Source organism: Galeopterus variegatus, unplaced genomic scaffold (genome assembly GCF_000696425.1).
Source record: "Galeopterus variegatus unplaced genomic scaffold, G_variegatus-3.0.2 Scaffold3811, whole genome shotgun sequence".
In the NCBI taxonomy this organism is placed as follows: domain Eukaryota; kingdom Metazoa; phylum Chordata; class Mammalia; order Dermoptera; family Cynocephalidae; genus Galeopterus; species Galeopterus variegatus.
Genome location: NW_007729922.1, coordinates 26,604 through 48,449, shown reverse-complemented (window position 1 = coordinate 48,449; position 21,846 = coordinate 26,604). Strand labels below are relative to the sequence as shown.

Sequence of the window (21,846 nt, the reverse complement as noted above, 5' to 3'; positions counted from 1 at the left end):
TGGCCGGTCTCAAAAAAAAAAAAAAAAAAAAAAAAAAAAAAAGAATTTCACATAAATGGAATCATACAGTATGTATTTTTTATTCCTGGATTTTTTCACTCAAAGCAACATTTCTGATATTCATCCTTGCTATTGTGTGTATCAGCTGTTTGTTCCTTTTTATTGGCGGGTAGTGTTCCATGGTCTGAATATATCACAGTTTATTCATTCGCTCATAGAAGGACACTTGAGCTGTTTCTAGCTTTGTGCTATTATGAATAAAGCTGCTATGAACATTCACGTATAAGGTTTTATGTGGACATGTTTTCATTTCTCTTGGGTAAATATCTAGGAGCAGAATTGCTGTCATAGGGTAAGTGTATGTTTATGTTTAAGTTTAAAGGAAAATACTAAAAAGTTTCCAAAGTAGTTCTTCCAATTGACTCTCCCACCGGCAATCGGAGAGTTCCAGTAGATCCACCACATGGCCTTCATTTGCATTTCCATGGTGGCTAGTGAAGTCGAGCATCTTCTTTTCAGCTGCTAATTGGCTATTCCAATATTCTCTTTTGTGAAGTATCTAAATGTTTGGTGAAGGAAATGGTTAATGGACTTCTGTGGTCAGCACCCGGCACCCAAGGACGTGTTCACTTGGTGAACTTGCATACGAGTTAACAACCAAGAAGTATCAAGGATTGCAAACAATCCTTGAGAACGTTTGAAGTTGTGAGAACACTTTGTTGGGATGTTCCCAGGAGGCGCATTATAGATAACCAGGTGCTTGAGAAGGGAGGTAGCGGCCTTCTGCTCTTGAGAAAAGTATAGCAGAATTTATGCACTAATGCTTACCTCGCGTGCACAAGCTGCTAAATGTAATAAAAGCTGTCACAGCGGCTGGGTCGGGGCTACTCACCTGAGAGAGCAGTAGCCCCCGCTCTTCACCTGCATCTCGTCCGCTGCGTCTTCCTTCGCGTCTCCGATCATTTTAATCTACGGTTTGGTCTATTTTCCACTGGGTTGTCTTTTTCTTCCTGATTTGTAAGAGCTCTTTTTATATTCTGGAGATGAATTTTTGTGGGATATATGTACCACAAATATCTTCTGATTGTGACTTGTCTTTCACTCTTTTTTTCTGGCAGCTGGCTGGTACAGGGATCCGAACCCATGACCTTGGTGTTATAACACCATGCTGTAACCAACTGAGCTAACTGGCCACCACTTTTTACTCTTTTAATGGTGTCTTTTGATAAACAGAAGTTTTAATATAGTCTATTTGGTCCAATTTTTCTGTATGATTAGTATTTTTGCATCCTGTTCAAGATATTCAATAACTATGAGAGTACTTCAAAATGTTAATGAAAGACTAACCCTAACCTTTTTAAAAAATTAATTATTACTTTATTTATTTATTTATTTATTTTACGTTGTAAGATGTTGTTGCAGAACAGTTGGGGGACGGGAAAGGGGATAGGTGGAAGGAAGAGGAAGAGGGGAACCATGGTCAAGGCCTGTGGCACACCCCTCATTCCAAGAGGGTAGCCCAGGGGAATTTCTGCAGTGATTCGGTCATGGTTTGGCTGGATGTGGACTTCGGAGGGACATGGCTGAGGCCCTTGGTCCCCCACTGCCCTAGCTCAGGAGCCCAGGGGCCTTCTGGTCCTTCTAGGCTTTACAGGTGTTCTTTGGTGGTATTAGGCCTTTACTGGTTAACATCAGAACTTTGTGTCTGATCTGTGGGGTTTTGTTTTTTCTTTCAGTTCTGTGTTGGATTATTTGCTATTCCTACCACTTGAACTCTGCACTGGAACTAATTTGTTGTCCTTTGGTTACTTCTAAAATGGGGGAACCTCCTGTGGGAACCAGCATTTGAGCCCCGTGGTTGAGCTAAATTGCTGCTTCGCTGTTGATTTTTCTGGGGAAGGCTTTTTGTGCAGCTCAGGTTTTAATTATTGACCTTGTAAGCACTTCCGGGTCTTGTGAGGTTCAATACAGAGTTTCCTGGGTTATGTGGAAACTCTGGTCTGGGCCTGAGTCTTTTCAGCACACTGCTGTTCTATATTCCTGACCACTCTCCACTGAGTGGACCTGTGCTGATTGGAGGGCAGATCAGCTGTCCATGCTGTGCCCCAGTGTTCCCCTGTTGGGCCCATCTCCCCTACTACCCGTGCTCCAAACACTTCCCATGGGACAGGACACTAGCTGGTCCCTTGTGGTGACCCACTGGCCTCTGAGTGGCCCCTGTTTTCAGTTGTCTGCAGCATCTCCCTCCTATGTGGGTCCACGGGAAACCTGTTAGTGGTCTTGCTGGCCTGGGAGCCACCAAGGCCCTCTTCTCCCCGTCACCTCCAAGCAACTTCATAGGAAGAGCACAGCTGCAGCTTTTGCCAGCTCTTGCTGTGAGTGCTCACCAGGGCCAATCTTGAAGTGTCTGGGACTTGAAACAGTTGGAGCAGTCCTTCTCTCATCATGACTTCTTCTGCCTTCATGAACTCTGTAGGTCTCTCTTCCTCTTCCCCTGAGCTCTAGCGGCCCCAGCTTGGCAATTCTTTGCTTTTTAATAGCTGCAAATTGGTTGATTATGGGATAGGGTGATGCTGGGTGCCATCTATTCTTCCATCTTGATTGGAAGTCAGTTTCAGAGGCTAGGAAGTCCAAAGTCCAGAGAACATATCTGGTGAAGGCTTTCTCTGGTGGTGACCAGTGATGGCAGGGTATTACATTGTGAAAATGGCAGAGACCAATTTGTGTTATCTTTTAATCCTAGTTTTCCATGAACTTTTTGAAGTACCCTCATACTTATTGAGCATCTACTATGTTCCAGGCATGACTGTTGTAGGTACTGGGGACAGAAAGTCCAAACTCCACCTTTAGGAATCTTACCTCCCAAAACACTTGCTCACATGCACAGAGCTGTGCAAGGATATATATCCTCTGCAACTTGGCATATCTATTTTTATTTCTGCAATACAGTTAGCACGGGGGGATTTATTATGATACTAACACAGCTCAAGCTTCAGAGCCCCTCAATTGCACAAGCCCTTTCCAAGAGTCTGTGCCTAATTTTGTGCTTGTAGTTCTGTATTTTTTCCAAAAGAGGGCTTACAAATTGTATGTGCTGCAGCCCCCACAAAACCTGGATCCAGCCCCCATTATATCAGAAAATTGGAAGCCACAAAGACACCTATCAATTGGGTAATGGCTGAGTAAATTATAGTCTATTTATGTTGTGTAGCTCTACCTAGCCGTTAAAAAGAAGAAAGATCAGTAGGGAGCATAAAATTGTGGCTAAGAGCATAGACTTGGGAGCCAGGCAGCCCAGGTTCATATCCCAGCTCTGTTACATACTGGCTGTGTGACCCTGTGTGGGTTACTCAGCCTCTCTATGCCTCAGCTCCTCCATCTGCAAAACAGAGGTAATGATATTATTTATCTTGCTCAGTTGTTTTGAAGACTAAGCGAATTCATGGGCCAGCCCGTGGCTCACTTGGCAGAGTGTGGTGCTCGTAACACCAAGGCCACAGGTTCGGATCCTATATAGGGATGGCCGGTTAGCTCACTTGAGTGAGCGTGGTGCTGACAACACCAAGTCAAGGGTTAAGATCCCCTTACCGGTCGTCTTTTTAAAAATTTTTAAAAATTTTAAAAAATAAAGACTAAGCGAATTCATACATGTAAAGTGCTTAGAATGGCACTGTATGTTTGCTATTATAACAAAGTACATGCAATTTCTCTTGTAAGTTGGTATAGTGGATTGAATTATGTCCCCCCCACAACTCATTGAAGCTTGAATTGTGTCTCTCAAGTTTTACGTATTAGAAACTTAGCCCCCACTGTGACTGTTAAGAGGGTGGGAAATCCTATCATGGTAATTGAAACGTGGAGTCTCGAAGAGGTGATTGGATTGTAGGACTGTGCAGTAGTGAATGGATTAAAAATGGTGGTCAGGTGCATGGTTCTGAGGTCTTTAAAAGGACAGTGCATGAAGAACTATCTCTCTCTGCTCTCTCTGCAAAGTGAGACCCCTGGGTCACTGTTGCCACCACCAGGTGGACTTTGGACTTCCCCACCTCAGAAACTGTAAGCAATAAATTTCTCTATCAAATACCCAGTTCCATATATTTTGTTATAAGCAACAGAAACAAACTAATATAGTTGGACAGAAATATACAGATGGTTTAAAAGGAGTGGAAATTCTGCAGTCTGTGCCGGAGACTCCTCGCAAATGGTCTGACCTTTCAACCCAGTAATCGCACTCTTGGGAATGTGCCCTACAGAGAAGCCGAGTCTCTTGGGTCGGGGGACTTGAGAAAATGCTTTTTCCTTATGACTTTTTCCCAGCATTTCCGATTTTTCTATCGCGTAGAAAACCTTTTTAAAATGGAAACTCAGGGCCAGCCCGGTGGCACACTGGAGAGTGCACCGCTTGGGAGCGTGGGGGCGCTCCCGCTGAGGGTTCGGATCCCATGTGGAGACCGGTTCCTGCTCACTGGCTGAGCGTGGTGCGGGAGCAACACCGAGGGTTGCAATCCCGTTGCCGGTCAGTAAAAAAGACAAAAAGGAAAAAAAAAAAATGGAAACTCAAACATGGACAAAAATTCCTGAGAAAAAGTGTATGCAAAGATGTTTACTATTATGCTATTAGAAGAGGAAAGAACAGAAACTGCCCAAATGTAGAACAGGAAATAGGTTTTTAAGGTGATGGCAAGTCAGTTAGATATTTCACAGCCCCTAGAAAATCCAATTTTGGAAGAATTTGTAATGATCTGGAGAAATCCTCATGATTTGCCACAGAGAAGTATTAAATAGAGAGGACACACAAGGACATACAGTAGAACCTTGACTGACTTTAAATGATATATTTATATTCACTTATGTATTTATACCTAGGCAGAGAGAAGGCAGTGTCACAGGGCCTGCCTACCCTTGGATGGTGAATTATGGCGGATTTTTATTTCTTTAAATTCACTTTCCTGCATCCTCTCCTACCATCCACTTCCTACCATGCTCTTCATCACTGTGGACACTGGATGGGCTTGGCTGACCTCCATCCATCCTCTTAGCAGAGGCTGGAAGCAACAACCGTACCTGCCAGACTCCCTGGCAGCTGAGATTCTGGACGGAGAATTAGGTTCCAACGATTAAACACCCTCCTGTGGACGTGGACGGAGTGATCCCAGGATCACAGCCTTGTCCAGTGTTCTTGACCTCAGTGGTTTCAGTGGCAGACACAGGGGCGGCACCTCTCTAGGTGGGTCGGTTCTGGGCTGTCCCTCTGGGTATCATTCCTGAGAGCCCAGCCTAGAGCACGCTCCTCCAGCCTCCCATGAGTTTGTAGGCACCCAGTTCCCTGTTCAAAACACTTGGAGTGGTTTCTATTTAGGCTGTGACCCCTGCCTGAGACAATCATGCATTGCTTTTTTACTCAGGAAAATATATATACATACACACACACATACACATATTTATCAGGCTTTCCTAGGCTTCCATATTGAAATGAAATCTCCTGAGGTTGCCAGGGGTGGGAAAGGGGGAGAGGGAGGGGGAAAAGGAGGAATTGGTAAAAGGCCACAGAAATTGATTACAGATATTGCATACTGGTATTGATATTCAATGCTGTACCCCACAGATAGGTACAATCAACTATGTTCCAATAAAATGGAAAAAAGAATCACAGGAGTTTTGACACATTGTTGGTAGTGGTGTCAATTACTACATGTCTGCTCTGGAAGTGTTTAGCATTACTTTGTAATGTAGAACTTGAACATACCCTAAGACTTAGCAATCTTCCTAGGGATACATTCAAAGAAGCTCTTGCTCACGTACATCAAACGATAAATACAAGACATTCCTGTTCACAGAAACACAGTAAAAAACTGAAATCTACCTGAAGTTCATATAAAATAGGGTAGATTTATTTTAAATTGTGGTTTATTCATGCAATGGAAAGCTATACAAAAGTAAAAATGAACAAATCACAGCTATAGTACATCTGTTTGGATAAATCTCACAATGCTGAGATAAAAACTACAATAAATATATACAGTATTATTCCATTTATATAAAGTACAAAAACAAGTAAAACTATACTATATATTTTTTAGGGATACATTCATAGTAAACTATAAAGAAAAGCAAGGAAATAGTTACCTCAAATGCTGGATAATTATTACCTATGTTTGGTAATGAGGGGGAGAGAATAATGGATGAGACTTTGAGTATTAATGGTTACATGAGAGTTTTATCTTATTCCTTAAGCTGTACATTATATTTAATACATTCTTGTTATGTTGAATGTATGTCACAGTAAAATAAAAGTGGAAAAACAAAAACACAATGAAATCACTTTGGGAGGAAATGGGCAGTTCTGCTGGGTTCATTTGTTGGGGGGGGGGAAATAGTGGCACAGCGAAGTCAAGGGGTTTTACTCAAGGTCACAAGGTGTTAAAATTTGTCAAATGCTTTTTGTTTTTAATATGGTGAATCACATTGACTTTCAAATGTTAAACCAACTTTGCATTCCTAGAACAAACCTACATGGCTATGATGTACATATTATTCTTTTTTTACATTGTTAAATATGATTTGCAAAGCTTTTATGAAGGATTTTTGTGTCTAAGTGTGTGTGTGTATTTTTTTTTTTTTTTTCTTGGCAGCTGGCCAGCACGAGGACCTGACCCTCTCACCCTGGTGTTACAACACTGCACTCTAACTGACCTAACCAGCCAGCCTTTCTATGCTTATAAAGGATATTGGCATAGAGCTTTCTTTTCTCACGTTGTCTTGGTTTGGTTTTGGCAGTAGGGTAGTGCTGGCTTCGCAGAATCAGTCAGGAGGTGCCTCTTCTGTGCTGTGGAAGAGTTGATGTTGCGTTGGTATCGTTTCTTCCTTCTGTTTTCGTAGAGGTCACCAGTAAGCCCATCTGAGCCTGTTCTCTTTGTTTTTAATTATGAATTAAATTTCCTTAAGAGTTCTTCAGTTTCTCTGTTTCTTCTTGGGTGAGCTTTGACAATTTGGGTCTTTCAAGAAACTTTTCCAGTTCAATCGAGTTGCTGCGTTTATTGGCATCAAGTTGTCCCTAACATTCCCCACCCTTTCAATATCTGTAGGATCTGTAACGTTGTCCTACTTTCATTGCTACACCATGTCTCTTTTTCTCCTGATCAACTTTATTGTTCTTTTCAAAGTATCAGCATTTTGTTTCATTTATTTTCTCTACTGTTTTTCCATTTTCTATTCCTGACAACTTTCTGATTCCTCACTCTCCCACAGGCATAAAACTATAATTTTAAAAACTAATAACAGCTGAAATGTGTGGAGGGCTGACTCTGACTGGGATCCTTGTACTGAGAGGTAGGAGGCATGATCCCATCTTACAGATGAAGAAACTGAGGTGCCGGAGGCAACACTTGCTTAAGAATGCACGCTGGAACATGGCAGTTTTGAGATGCATGAGCTCATAAGAAGGTGAGGCAAGGTGGGGCCGTGGATAGAACCCAGGCCCCCCACCCCTTGCATATTCAGGTGGGGCGGGGAGGAGGGAGCAGAGCACAGCAGGTGAGGACAGTCAGGGAGGGGGAGAGAATTGGGGCCAAAGTGCCTGAGAAGAGGGAGGGTGGCTGGGGAGTCCAGCAGGGGATGTCTAAGAACTGCCCATGGGTCCAGCAGCAGGAGTGTCCCTGGTGACCATGCTGGGAGCCTGTGGTCCCATGAAAATCTTAATGCCCCCTACCTCCCTGCCCAACTCTCAAAGTGACTCATGTGGATGGCAAATTCAGGGTCTCCCTAGCTCAAGGGGAAGCAGAGACCGTGTCGACAGATTCAGGAGGGAGCAGCCACCAGAGATGCCAAGATCCTGCACCTGGAATCAGGAAATACCAGAAGACTCTGCTCAGCTAACACTCCACATCTTCCCCAGGACCCCCCAGGTGGCACACTGCAGCAGTAAAGATATAAGCTAGACCCTGGGGAGGAATGACAGAAACAACTGCTACTTTCTGAATGGGCAGGAGCAGGCTTAAAAGTCTGAGTCAGAATAGTAGACTTTATTCACATATTCGCACTCCCCCACCTCTGGACTGTGACCAGACCACGGTTCTGAGCCTAGGCTGGGGGACAGGCAGGTGCCCTGGCCCTGGGCAGGGAGGTGGGCAGGGCTCCCAGCCCAGCTCACACATGCTGCTTCCGGTGCCGCAGCACCTCTGTGGGTGTGAATAGAAAGTCCTTCTGGCAGGCCTCGCAGTGGAAGGGCCTCTGCAGGGCAGACACCTTCTGGAGGGGCTCAGGGGCATCTTCCTCAGTCCCTAAGGGAGGAGAGAGGGGCCATGAGGAGGGCTCCACTGAGTGCTTCCACCCCCACCCAAACCCCAGTACCCATGGGGCTTAGGCTCTCTCCTGGCCTTTAGGGAAGAGGGTTTGCCTCCTCTGGGAAGCCATCCTTGATTAATATGCATACACAGGTCAGTCTTTACTCTCTGTCCTCGCCGGTCAGACAGAAGGAAACACACAAGAGACATGGAGACTGAAAGAGACAGAGTGAACCCTCGGTGGGAGCCATGTGGCCTTGCTGTGGTCTCCCTCACTGAACCCTGGTGTGTGGCAAGTGGTGCACTACAGCAGACACTGCAGTGTCCCCTGTGTGACGACAGGGTGGATGTGGCCCAGACAGAGGCAGCTGTAGGACAGAGAAAAGGAACAAGAGACACAGCCACAGAGAGACACAGAGAAACAGAAACAAGGAAACTGTCCAGAGACAGAGACAGTGACACAGAGAGACCAAAGAAAAAGAGAGAAACCAAAGAGAGACAGACAGAAAGAGGTGGTGCTCCCAGCCCTCCCTGCCCTAGGCTCTGGGTCTTCATGACAAGGCCTGTGTATGCCACCAGCCAGGGCCAGAGGGCTGAGGTCATCAGTCCCCAGTGCCCAGTGAACATCCAGATGCACAGGAAGCAACTGTGGGATGGATGAATGGCTGGGCAGACACAGGTGACCCAGGTCCCCCACAGCCCATCCTTGCCTGCGGGGCCATCCTGTGGGGCCTCAGGACAGGCGTTCTCATGGGTGATGCGCTCCAAGGGCGTGAGCGGCATGTGCAGGCCACAGTGGGGGCAGGTCCAGAAGGTGCGCAGGCAATCGCTGTACAGGTCTGTGTCACTCTGCAGCAGGCAGGCCATCAAGGCTGGGCCCCACTGCCCCCACCCCACACCACCGGCTGGACCCTTCCCAGAACCCTCAGGGCTGCAGGCCCTATTGGGAAACCACGTCCCTGGACCATGTAGGACTATGATTGGGAGGGTGTGGGTGGGATCTCCCTAAAATCCCTTCTCCGGGGCAGGAGGATGGGGGGGGCCAAGGTGGGCTCACCGTGAGGCAGTTGTAGGTGAGGAAGTCAGTGACACTGTAGCCCCCCTTGGTAGGGTGGGGGGAAAGGGTAGAGCTGCCAAAGAGGCTGGGGAGTCTGGGGGCAGCCGTGATGGTCTGGGGTCCCACATAAAGGTTCTGGGCTTCCAGCCCTGTTAGTCTCCGGAGGCTGTAGGGAACCTACAGGAAGGAGAGATAGGAGAGAGACAGGCTCAGGGTGAGACCATCTCAGCTCCTGGATACAGCTGTGCTCAAAGCCCTCCCTTGGACATATCAGTTACATAAGCCAATTACTTACGCCCATCACAACTTGGTTTCAGACACTCACGACCAGAAGCTTGTCTCAAACATGCCCTGACGCCCCATCCCCCATTCAACTGCCTTCCCTCGTCCCCTCCTCTGCTCCGTTGCTGGTGGGACCATATCCAGACCTTGAGTCTGGCCTTCAAGTCTGGCCACCTTGGCCCTCCTCCTCCTCGCCCTCTCCACGTCAGCACTGTTCCCCTTTCCCTGGCTCACTGGGTTTCTGCCCTTTGTCCTCAGCCCCTCTACTCCTCTGGGAAGTCATCCTGGATTGCACCCTTCTCCCCACCACGCTCACATGAAGTAGAATCAGAAACAATTCTTGACTCCCCACTTAAGAGTTGGAGATTGATTTCAAGTCTGCTCCATCCAATTCTTTTTCTCTGTCCTCCATGGACAGATAACTACAGCTTCCTTCTCACATCCTGAATACCCTTAACTATTAGTTGGGGGTAACATGCACCACAGGTGCAGCAGGTGCTTAATAAATACCTACTGAGTGAGTGATGCAGGTGGCACAGGGCAGTGGTTAGTCGAGTGGCCACTGGAGCCCGGCTCTTGGATCCAATCCTGGTTCCACCCTTTAATCAGCTGTGTGACCTTGGGCAAATCACTTAAACTCTTTGGCTTGAAAACTCTCAAATGTGCCTACACTGAGTGAACTGGAAGCCAGGCCTTTCCAAGTCTCAACCCCTGTGGCAGACGCCCTCCAGCCACAGGCAGGCACAGGCACCCTGGGTACCAGGTACCTTGGATGCCATGAACTGCAGCAGTTCCCTGCTCAGGGCTGCCATCTCCTTGCAGCTGGCCAGCAGATCCTGTTCCTCTTCCTCCTCCTCTGGCCGCTGCTGAGCCTTGCGAGCCAGCTGCCAGTCCAAGGTACTTTCCCACTGGGCACGGAGCCTCAGGGAAGCTGCAAGGAGCCGGACGGCACTCTCGCTGTCTGCCAGCTGCAGCTCTAGCCAGCCATCGGCTACCAGGCGGGAGCAGTCACCATTGGTGTCCAGGGACTGACTGAACAGCAGGAGGGACTGGAAGAGAGGGAGTAGGAAACAGGGACTGGGTGTGAGGGGTAGGACATCACTTTAGAAAGAACCCCACCCAGCTGGGCTCATGCCCACCCACCCATTCATCCACTCACCCATCCATCCACCCACCCTACCTACCTGTCTATCCGTCCACCCATCCATCCACCTCCCCATCCATCCTTCTAACCACCCAATGGACACTTCCTGCAAGCTTACTCTGCCAGGCACTCTTCCAGGTGCTGAGATACAACTCTGAACAAGAAAGACAAAGCCTCTGCCCCGCTAGAGCTGATATGTGACTTGCAGAGACAGACTATAAACAAGATTAAAGAGTAAAATACAGAGCATGTCCTAAGAAGCAGCTACATCAGGGAAGGGGGCACAGGAGTGGTGGGGGCAGCAGGGGTAGCATATTTTAGAGTGCTGGGAGAGGGAGGGGCTGCATGTTAAAATAGGATGGCTGAGGGATGACACTCACACACATCCACAACGTGGAGGGAAAGAACCCAGACACCGAGCGCACACTCACCTATGGGGACAGAAGTCAGGGTGGTAATTACAAATGCTGACAGGGCAGGGGAGAAGATGGGACAAGACTAATGATTTGGGGGCTGGGTGAAGGTGCACGAGGGTTCAATACACCATTCTGCCTACTATTGTGTACGTCTGAATCCTCCATCATAAACAAGTTGTAAAAGGGGAGGAGAGATTACAACGTCGGGCAGCACCTCAGCCAGCAGACCTGTTTCCTCCTGCGGTCCTGCTGGTGGCCAGCACTCTCTGTCCCTCACCCTGCTTATTTGCCTCTTTAGAGTGCTTGGATGAGCATCTGGCATTGCCTTTTTTATTTTTGTGTTTTTGTTTACTGTCTGCCTCACCCATCATATAGGAGCCCCACAGGGAGTTTTGTCGATTTGGACAATGGCTGCGTCCCTGGCACCTAGAATAGTAATGGTGCCTGGCACAAGGTAGGTGCTCAAGACCCATCCGGATAACTATAGAAATGAGCAGAGCTTGCCTGGTGTCAGTGGAAATCAGTGTGTCAACAAAGCCTCCTGAGGCTCTGGGAGCCCACAGGATTTCTCTCTTCCCTGTTATGTTCTCTGGGACCAAATCGAGGGGGTCCTGGTAATGTGGACATTCACCAATGAGGGTGCAGCATGTGACCTTGGAGCTCTGGCTTGGCCACTTGCTATGTGACTTAGGAAGTGACCTGCCCCCACCTTGAGCTTCAGTCTTCTTTATAAAGTGACAATCGCAAGGCTGTTCAAGGACTCACACAGGTCAGGCCTGGGGCCACAGGGTGACACGCAGTGAGCACTCAAGGTACAGCAGCTACCACTGTCAGGACCATCACTTTCTGGCTACACACATACACAAGTGTATCTGCAATCTAAGCATGTCCTCAGCCTCTGGCCGGTGCCAGCCACCATCCTCTCTGGACTGGATGGCCGCAGTCAGCTCCTTGCTGGGATCCCTGCTTCTGCCCCACACCAGACCCTGTCCCAGCTCTGCTCAGAACCCTCCCAGGGCTTCTGCCCCACCACCTGCCTCTGACCCCATCTCCAGCCACACTCCCACTCACCAACTCTGCCTCAACATTTTCCAGAGCACACCAGGCATGTGTCTGCCCCAGGCCTCTGAACGTGCCATCCCTCTGCCTGGGACGCTCTTCCCCCAGAGATCCACATGGCTCCCTCCCTCCCTCCAGGTCTTTGCTCAATTACTCTTTCTCTATGATGCCCACCACGATCACCAGATCTACAACCTGTGCCCTACCCTCGCCCTTTACCCCCTTACCCTACTCTTTATTTTGCCCTAACATTTATCACCTCTAACCACCTCTAACGGATCATTTTGAGCTCTACTGTGTTTGTTGCTATTGTCTGTCCTCCCCTGCTAGGTGAGCCCCAGGAGGTCAGGGCTGGGGCTGTTGCCCTGTTCACTTCTGTTTTCAGAGCCTGGAACAGTGCCTGGCACATAGCAGGCACTTGGCAAGTAATTGTTGAGCAAATCCATGAATGAAAAAGATAGCAGCCACACTGACAGTCTGCAGTCCACGGCTGAGGCCTACAGCCAGTGTGGTGGAAGGCGGCTCCTCCAGGCCCACCAACGCAGCTATCAAACCTGGGAGTCGGAGGGGTGTGGGGCAGAGACGCACCTGGAGGGCAGGGATGCGGACGCAGTTCACCAGGTAGGGCTTGTTGGTCTCCAACAGGGATACAAAGGTGAGGAGCTGGTGTTGGCTACTCATCTTGTCTTTGACATCTAAAAGGTTGAAGAGAATAGCTCAGGCTCACCCCAGCCACCCGACTCTCCCCACCTATCCCCTCAGGCCTGCCTGCCCCATGTGGTCAAGTTATACATCCATATAAAGAAAATGCTAGGGCCGAACCCGTGGCTCACTCGGGAGAGTGCGGCGCTGGGAGCGCCGAGGCCCCGGGTTTGGATCCTACATGGGGATGGCCAGTGTGCTCACTGGCTGAGCATGGTGCGGGCGACAGCAAGCCAAGGGTTCCGATCCCCTTACCGGTCACAAAAGAAAAAAAAAAAAAAAAAGAAAGAAAATGCTCATGTGAATAACAATAAAATGTCTGCAACTTATTTTTAAATACTTTGCCACAATGAATATGCCTATTTGACAGCATTAAGGATTCGTTGTTAATTTTGTTAGGAGTAATAACAGCATTATAGTAATGCGAAAAATGGCCCTTATTATTTTTACTACTAAATGACCTGATGTCCAGGATCAGCTATAAAATGCTCCAGCAAGAAGGAAAAAAAAGTAAGGGGACAGAAGAAACAAGGACAGCAAAATGTTGATGGTAATTAAAGCTGGGTGAGGGCACCAGGGCTTCATCACACTCTACTTGAATGATGTTTGGAAATTTTCAAAAATTTTAAAAAAGGAGAAAAACAACGTAATAGGAAGAGGGTAAATTGACTAGGAATTTATTTTTTTATTACTGTAACACAGTTGATTATACATACCTGTGAGGTACAGAATTGAATATCAATACCTGTGTGCAATATGTGATGCTCAAATCAGGATAATGAGTACATTCAACAATGTACAAAATAATCATTTTTCATGGCCCTTTACTGTTTGAAGGAATTTACAGCTGTTAAAGATTAGGGAGAAAAGTTTCCAATTCTACCTTATAATTTAAAATGATAAACCTTATCTTTTTGGATTAATGTGAGGGGTCTACAAAAAGTTCACTAAAAATGCATATTATGAAAATACTATGATAGGTTTCCAGATTTTTTGGCACGAAAATAAACTAATACAAACCTGTTATAACATATCTGAACAGCATCTAGTTTGAAGCGCTAAGAAAGATAAGACATCAGTTTGAAAAGAAGCCCTATCACAAATTCTGCTAAGACTGAAGAACAAATACCAAATGTACGGTGAGGCTTGGGTGGAAGAAAGGCGAAATAATTGATGGCTTTATGGAAAGTTTATGGGGACAATGCCCCAAAGAAATCAGCAGTTTACAAATGAAAAACTCGTTTTAAGAAGAGACAAGACAGAGCTGGCAGGTTAGCTCAGTTGGTTAGAGCACAGCCTCATAATCCCAAGGTCATGGGTATGGATCCCATGGGATGGGATCCAGCCAGCCACCAAAATAAAAAAAGAAGAGACAAGACAATGTTGCAGATGAAGCCCACAGCAGCAGACCATCCACATCAATTTGCGAGGAAAAAATCAATCTTGTTCATGCCCTAATTGAAAGGGACCAATGATTAACAGCAGAAACAACAACCAATACCACAGACATCTCAATTGATTCAGCTTATATAATTCTGACTGAAAAATTACAGTTGAGCAAACCTTCCCCTCGATGGGAGCCAAAACTGTTGCACCCAGATGAGCTACAGACGAGAGCAGACCTTTCAATGAAAATTTTAAACAAGTGAGATCAAGATCCTGAAGTATTTCCTTGAAGAACTGTAACAGGAAATGAAACATGGCTTTACCAGTACGATCCTGAAGACAAAGCACAATCAAAGCCATGGCCACCAAGAGGTGACAGCGGTCCAGCCTAAACAAAAGAGTGGACCAGTCAAGAGCAATGGTCATGGCAACAGTTTTTTGGGTTGCTCAAGGCATTTTGCTTCTTGACTTTCTGGAGGGTCAAAGAATAACATCTGCTTATAATGCGAGTGTTTGGAGAAAGTCAGCCAAAGCTTCAGCAGAGAAACGCCCGGGAGAGCTTCACCAGAGAGTTGTTCTCTACCATGAAAATGCTCCTGCTCACTCCTCTCATCAAACGAGGGCAATTTTTGTGACAGTTTTGATGGGAAATCATTAGGCATCCACCTTACAGTCCTGATTTGGCTCCTTCTAACTTCTTTTCATTTTCTAATCTTAAAAAATATTTAAAGGGCACCCATTTTTCTTCAGTTAATAACATAAAAGACTGCATTGACATGGTTAAGTTCCCAGGATTCTCGGTTCCTTAGGGATGGACTAAATGGCTGGTGTCATTGCTTACAAAAGTGTCCTAAACTTGACGGAGCTTATGTTGAGAAATAAAGTTTACATTTTTTATTTTCATATTTTAATTCCATATTTCCACAAACTTTTTGAAGTCCCCTCATATTTATCACTTTAATAAAGCATGTCACTTTCTCTACACATAGGAGGAAGATGAGCTGCGTTCCAGAGCTCGGCTAAAATACATAACTAGCAATTGAGGTTTCAGGAGTAAAGCCCCTGTCCAAGCACACTGGCAGTACCCTTCAGAAGGGTGCCCTGGGCTGAGACCTGACTGGTCCTGTGTGTAGGCACCCAGCTGAGGCTCAGGTGGCCCAGCTCCAACTAGAAGGTTGGCCAAATCTGCATCTGACTGCTAGCATGCAGCCATGTCTGTGGCAAGATGCCCTTCTGTGTGTGCGGGGCAGGGGAGCCTCCCACTGCAGGACCAAGTTGGGGAGCTCATGGAACCATGGCTCAGATCTCCTGATGGGTGCTCTGTTACTTGGAAATGGCCACACTGGTCCAAGTCAGCCAACTCCAAGGGCAAGGCTCAGTGTGGGAGTGGTCCACTCAAGGCCACCCAGCGAGGTCTGGCCCTCAGAACCTCCTTTTCCTACAGGCCCCGTGCCAGCAGCACAAGCATAGGTGGGGTATGGGAAGCAGCAAGGGGGAACCCCAGCCAGTGAGGGGCCCCTGAGGTCACTGTGTAACTGCCCTTCACATCCCAGATGGGGGCTCCCTCCCACCTGGGCTCCCTGTACCTCGGGTCCTTTCGCTGCCCCTAGTCTCCTGCTCCGGTGTGTACAGCACCTCAGGGCTGCTGGCGAAGACACAGGTGGGGTGCAGCACGGTGCCCTGCTTGGCCTGGGTGTGGAAAATCTGCAGAGGCCAAAAGTGAAGCAGAGGCCCTCTGACCTGCTCTTCCACTATCTGGGATGCTCTTCCTTCACCCTCTTGGCTAGGTCCCCTCCTCCAGGAAGCCCTCCCTGAACCCCTCCAGGCTGGGTCAGGTGCTCCCTCTGAGCTCCCACAGCCCCTTGGGTTCCACCACCCCAGCCCTGCCCTCTCTGTCTGCTGGGGTACTCTGTCTGCCCCACTGGACTGTGAGCCCCACGAGGGCAGGACCAGGGCTGTTTCAGTCACCACTGTGTCCCCAGCACAGAGCAGGCACTTTGGAAATATGTGTCGAATGACAAAACAAACACGGGGATGGGAGTGGGGAGAGGACCCACCTGATCTGAGTCCTTGCGGCCACTGTTGAACGGGTCCGGGATGGCAAGCTGGGGATAGAGGCCCCGGCCCAGCACTAGCTTGAGCAGGGCCATTTGATCACGGGTCAGGGCCTGGGCCGAGCTGGCAGCTGCCTGCAGCTGCTCCAGGTTGTGCCGGAGCTTAAACTTTACATCCTTGTGGGAACACAAGAAAGGCAGGTTCCAGGGGGACCCTCCCCACTACCTAAGTGGCCTGTACTACGTACTACGACACATGGACCCAAAGGGTTCTGTAGACCACTGGGGTCCTGTCCATGGTAACCTGGTTCCTGAGGTGAAGGCAGGGCCTGTCCCCTCAGAGTCCAGGGCAGAACCGGTCCCTTCATGCCCCAGGGCAATGCCATGTCTTCTTAGACCCAGGGAAGGGCCATGTCCCTTCATGCCCCAGGGCAAGGCCATGTCACCTCAGACCCCAGGGCAGGGCCCCTCTGGTAAACTCCACCCTGCCACCCCAGCACTAGACAACCCTTCGTGCCCCACCTGGATGTCCACACCATCATCAGCCCCCTGGGAGGCTGGGCCAGCCTGGTCTTCATCGCTGGAGCAGCCGCCTGGGTCCTCCTGCAGCTGCAGCACCTTGCGCCTGCGCCCCCTGCTCTCCTCGTGCTGGCGCTTCAGCTGATACAGTGCCCGGCGCTCACGGCGCTGCTGTAGCCGACTATAGCTGTCCCCTGGCTTCACAGCCTGGCCCCCAGCCAGCAGCCCATGATCCTCCAACAGCTCCTGGGGGCAGGTGAGGCATGAGTGAGAAACACGAGGCAGGCTGAATTGGCTCCAGACTCCAATACGGGCTCAAGTCTGGGGCTTGTCACTTGCCAGCAAGCAACCTCATCCTTCTGTGGGATCCTTCAAATGGGAAATGAGGATCATCCCAGTACCTCCCCACTAGGGCTGTTACGTCTGAAGGGGACTGGATAAGAACAACCCTCTGTACAACGCCAGGCAAGCGTAACTGCTCTGTGAAAGAAAGCAGTCATCTATTGTCATGGTTAGCCAACATAATGCCTGGGCCAGGGACAGGAGGTTCCAGCGCCCTCTCCCCACAGCCGCGTCCAGGATCTGGCCATTGCCTCCACCTGCCCCTTAGGCCTGGGGGGGCCTGTGCTTCACCAGTCCCAGAGTGCCACACCAGCCCTGTGGGTTTCCTACACTAGTGCTTCTCAAAGTGTGGGCCTATGACCAACAGAGGCAGTATCTGGGACATCTGGGGACTTAGCAGAAAAGCCAAGTCTCAGACTCCATCCCAGACTGACCAAGTCATAATCTCAGGGGGTGGGGCCAGGAAAGTGACTCTGATGCACATTAAAGTTGAGGTTCCCCTGCCCTCCACCCTACCCAACCCTTTGTAAATAGTCCTCAAATGACCCGGCGTGATTGGCCCGTTTCCTGCTGAGCCCCTCACCAACAGAGGATGCGGGATATTGCACACGTGTGTGTGTTAGTGTGTGTGTACAAAAGGGCCCACACCTTTCATTAGATTCTCAAAGTGTCTGGGGCCAACAAAGGTTGAACACTGCTCTAGAAGCTAGGGACAGAGATAGATGCTGAGAGCAGTTGGGACATCAGTGGTCCCCAACAAAAGAAACTGAGCAGGAGGCTTTGGCCAGGTGACTGCCCACTCTGGGCCACAATTTGCCCATCTGCAACCAAAGGAAATGGATTATACCAAGGACTCTTTTACTCTATTTTCATTCCATGGATACTGCATGACCACTGAAAAGTACATAGCAGCAGATCTTTTTGTACTCAACAGGAGACACATCCGTGGAATGTTAATGAAACAAACAAGTTGCAGAACCATCTGGTATAGAAGGAATCCATTTATAATTTAAAAGAAAATTATCTGTCCACTCACCTATGTAATAATGATAGTAATAGTAATTGCAGGCACTCGTACAAGACCACCTACATGCTATGCCCTGTTCCAAGTGCTCTATGTGTGTTAACTGATTTAATCCTCACAGGAAGGCTGTGAGGTAGGTGCTATTTTTATCATCTCTGTTTCAGAGGGGAAGCTGAGGCCCACAATCAGTAATGTACCCAGGGTCACACTGTTAGCAAATGGCAGAGCTAGGATTTGCCACTGGGATGTCCGGCTCTGGATTAGTTGGCTCAAACCATCACCCTAAGCTGCCTCCCAGCACTCAGCCTGTGCTGCCAGTTCAGTACATCTGATCCAGAGGGCAAGGTTCTTCCTGAGGATGAGGAATGTCACTGCTGACCCTGTCCACTTCCTCCAGGGATCCCTCCTGGATTTCTACCCCTTTGGCCCTGCCTAGGCTGCCCCATGCCTGGTCATCTGCTGGTTGGGAAGGTGGAGGTAGGGTGGGACTCTGGCCTGATCACTGTCAGGCAAGGAGAGAGGGAGTGGTCTGGAGTGTGCTCACACCCTGTCTGCTTGGGTGGGACCAGTCCCCACCCCTCTTCCTGTGCCTCACCTTGAACTGGCGACGCAAGTTGGCCATCTCGTACAGCCGATGCTCCTCTATGCCCCGACTGCGGCACCACTTGCGTGTGTTTCTGCTCCGTTCAGATTTCACCTGGGTAGAAGTGAGTTGTCAGGGCCTAGCCAACTCAGGGGGCAGGGGGGCTGACCCACCACCCAGACTGCCCCAGCATGGGCCCAAACACCACCCCCTGGGAGGATGAGAGGAAGGTGGGTCAGCCCTCCCCCAGAAACACCTGCTCTCCTCCTTCCAGGTCTCACCCCCAATGCCCTGTTGTATAAGAAAATTTCCCAGACTCCCATACTGGGTCAGGTACCCCCTCTGGCCTCTCCCAACCCTTTGGTCTCCCCATCCCAGCCCTCTTGGGTTGTCAGTGTCTAGGGATGGGTCTGTCTCTCTGCACTTGGCTGTGCGACCCAAGAGGACAAGACTACAGTAGTTTTGGCCACCAGTGGGTCCCTAGCACTGCCCTATATGGGGCAATGATCAGAGCCAGGGCCCGATGTGTGTTGGATCTACAGATGCCACCCTAAGGAGACTGGACCTTCTTCAGGTGGCACTGGTTTTAATCAGTGCTTTAGGAACCCCAAGTTTCCTGTCAAACCTGGGCCTGGTATGTGCTGTCCCCTCAGCTCAAAAGCATGAATGGTGGAGATGTGGTTTTCCCCAGGTAGGCCCAGTCTGCTCTGGAGAGCTCAGTGGTCTTGCCTGCGGTGGGGTGGGGGTGTGGCACAAGGAGAAGTCACAGCTGAAGGAGGCCCTGACCTCCTGCAGAATGACAGACAGAGAGGCCCCACTGCCAGGTCACCTGCACCCAGGTGTTGAAGACGTTGAAGAGTGTGAAGGGGTCACCCTGGTCACTCTCCAGTGGCCGCCGTGCTGCCATACATTCTGGACTGCTCTGGGCACTGCGGGTGAAGGGTGACTGGACGCTGAGGGCAGCCGCGATGGTAAGCACTGGCTCTGCCAGGCTGAACATGGAGCCCAGAATCAGCATCTTCCCTGCGGCCAGCAGACAGACACTGGGCTGAGCCTCTGGGTGCTGGGATAGCTGCGCCCCTCACCACTCAGGGTCCCCTAACCCATCCTGCCCCCACCTCCCCCTATCTCGCCCACAAAGGGCATGGAGAGCCAGATAGATTCAAACCCCACACTGTGATATCTGGTCATGTGACCTCAGGCAAGGGCCCGTTTCCCCTCCTGTAGATTAGAGATAACCGCAGGGCCAGCCTCCTCAGGAACGTAGGGGACACTGTCTAAGTGCTGACTACTACTGTCAGCAATGTCACTGTCTTCCCTACTCTTCCAGTTACAACTGACTCCCCGGCACTCGTTTTGAACTGCCAAGGTCCCCCTCTACATTGTGAACTGAACGTTGGCTGTGGCTTGGTCTGCTCTGGCACACAGCAGGTGCTGACTTTTGTGCCTACTGCAGAATGAATCTTCTGCCATCTTCGTTGGAAGCACAGGCGGAAGGGTGAGGTGGAAGGTAAAGAGGGAAGAGGAGAAAGAAGGGGGAGAGAGGCAGGGAAAGGGGGAGGAGGGGAAGAAGGGAGGACAGGGAAGGACACAGAGACGCAAATGGGTAGGAATAGTATTCCCACGTGGCCAAAGAACTGGGGGAAACGTCTCCATTTGCAAGCACTGGTCAATAGAAACTAGACTTCCCCTGTTTCTGGGGACCTGAGAAGACACTGGACCTCATGGGACCCTTGGGCCCCACCTGCCTGCCCCATGGCCAGTGGTCCACATGTCACGTGTCTAGATTTGCCCTCACCGTTCCCTTTGACTGTCTTTACACAAAGTGCCTGTCACAGGGCTGGCCTCATGACATAAAGGTGAGCAGAAAGCAAGTCCTATTCCAGGACCCTCTAGCTCTGTCACCTGGGGCAACTCCCTGTGCTTCTGTTTCCCCATCTATAAAAGGGGGTAACAGCAGCATCTATCTCTCCTCTTAGGGCTGCCATGAGGATTAACTGTTTCACCTTGTGAAGCCTCAGAACTGCACCTGGTGCAGAGGACAGTAACTGAGCCATCTGGGCCCAGGACCACCCCGGCGCAGGCCATCTGAGCCTCCCAACTCTGCAGTTGTAGGACCCACTGGGCTAGTGAGTGAGCACCAGCCATTCTCTGAACCTTGGTTTCCTCAGATGGAAAGTGAAGTCACTTACTCCCAGCCTGCATGAGGCACTTAGCATCACATTTGATCAAAGTCAGGCTCTCTCACTCACTTGTTCCACGCCTTCAGGCACATGTCAGCTCCCCACTATGCCTCAGTTTCCTCATCTGTACATCTGGAGCAATCAGAGGCCCTGTCCTCAGCAGGTGAGGATAAAATGATATGAAGTCCCTAAAGCTGGCATACAGAGTGTTCGTGAAACATTATTTTGCTTCCCAGCTCTGATTCTCCTTACTCTAGCCCTGTTTCCATTTTTGGTTTTGGGGGTTTTTTTTTTTTTTTTTGGCAGCTGCCAGTACATGGATCTGAACCCGTTACCTCGGTGTTACCAGCACCACTCTAACCAAGTGGGCTGACTGGCCAGTCTACCCTTGTTTCCTTCTAAAACAAGCAAAAATAACCATCATCTTAGCCCTGGGAGGCCCTCACAGTCCATCACCTCCAGCCTCCTGCCCACTCTGAGGTCCTGCCGTGTTGCTATGATACGGGACCTTAAAGTTGTTAATTCCAAAGACTCTGCTGAGCAACATGCTCCACAGGAAATGGTGTCCTGGGTGGTCCTGCCGAGGCAGGAATATTGTGTGGGCTGTTGGTGGAAACAGAATGTCTTCAATCAGGAGAATCAGGCAAGAAGAACGTGCCTCGGCCAGTGGCTCCCCTAGAGGGGCAAGGATGACTCAAGAATGAGGGGCTGGCCCGGTGGCACACTGCGCTAGTGCGCCGCTTGGGAAGCGCGGCAGCGCTCCCGCCGAGGGTTCGGATCCCACATACAGACCGGTTCCCGCTCACTGGCTGA

At 49.4% G+C, this 21,846-nt stretch overlaps 1 protein-coding gene across 1 annotated transcript in view; it reads right to left on the bottom strand.

Moving 5' to 3' along the window:
- Positions 1–7,999: 7,999 nt before the first annotated feature.
- The window catches only part of DHX34 (DEAH (Asp-Glu-Ala-His) box polypeptide 34), a 28,902-nt gene continuing 15,055 nt past the window's right edge, over positions 8,000–21,846 (bottom strand). Inside the window, exons 7-16 of the mRNA XM_008586036.1 lie at positions 19,680–19,873; positions 18,863–18,964; positions 16,905–17,147; positions 16,386–16,559; positions 15,915–16,032; positions 12,829–12,935; positions 10,389–10,670; positions 9,340–9,516; positions 8,993–9,131; positions 8,000–8,279 (exon numbers count right to left, since the gene is read on the bottom strand). Of these exons, the coding sequence (XP_008584258.1) occupies positions 8,146–8,279; positions 8,993–9,131; positions 9,340–9,516; positions 10,389–10,670; positions 12,829–12,935; positions 15,915–16,032; positions 16,386–16,559; positions 16,905–17,147; positions 18,863–18,964; positions 19,680–19,873 (1,670 nt within the window). The 3' untranslated portion in view covers positions 8,000–8,145. The remainder of the gene's footprint in view (positions 8,280–8,992; positions 9,132–9,339; positions 9,517–10,388; positions 10,671–12,828; positions 12,936–15,914; positions 16,033–16,385; positions 16,560–16,904; positions 17,148–18,862; positions 18,965–19,679; positions 19,874–21,846) is intronic.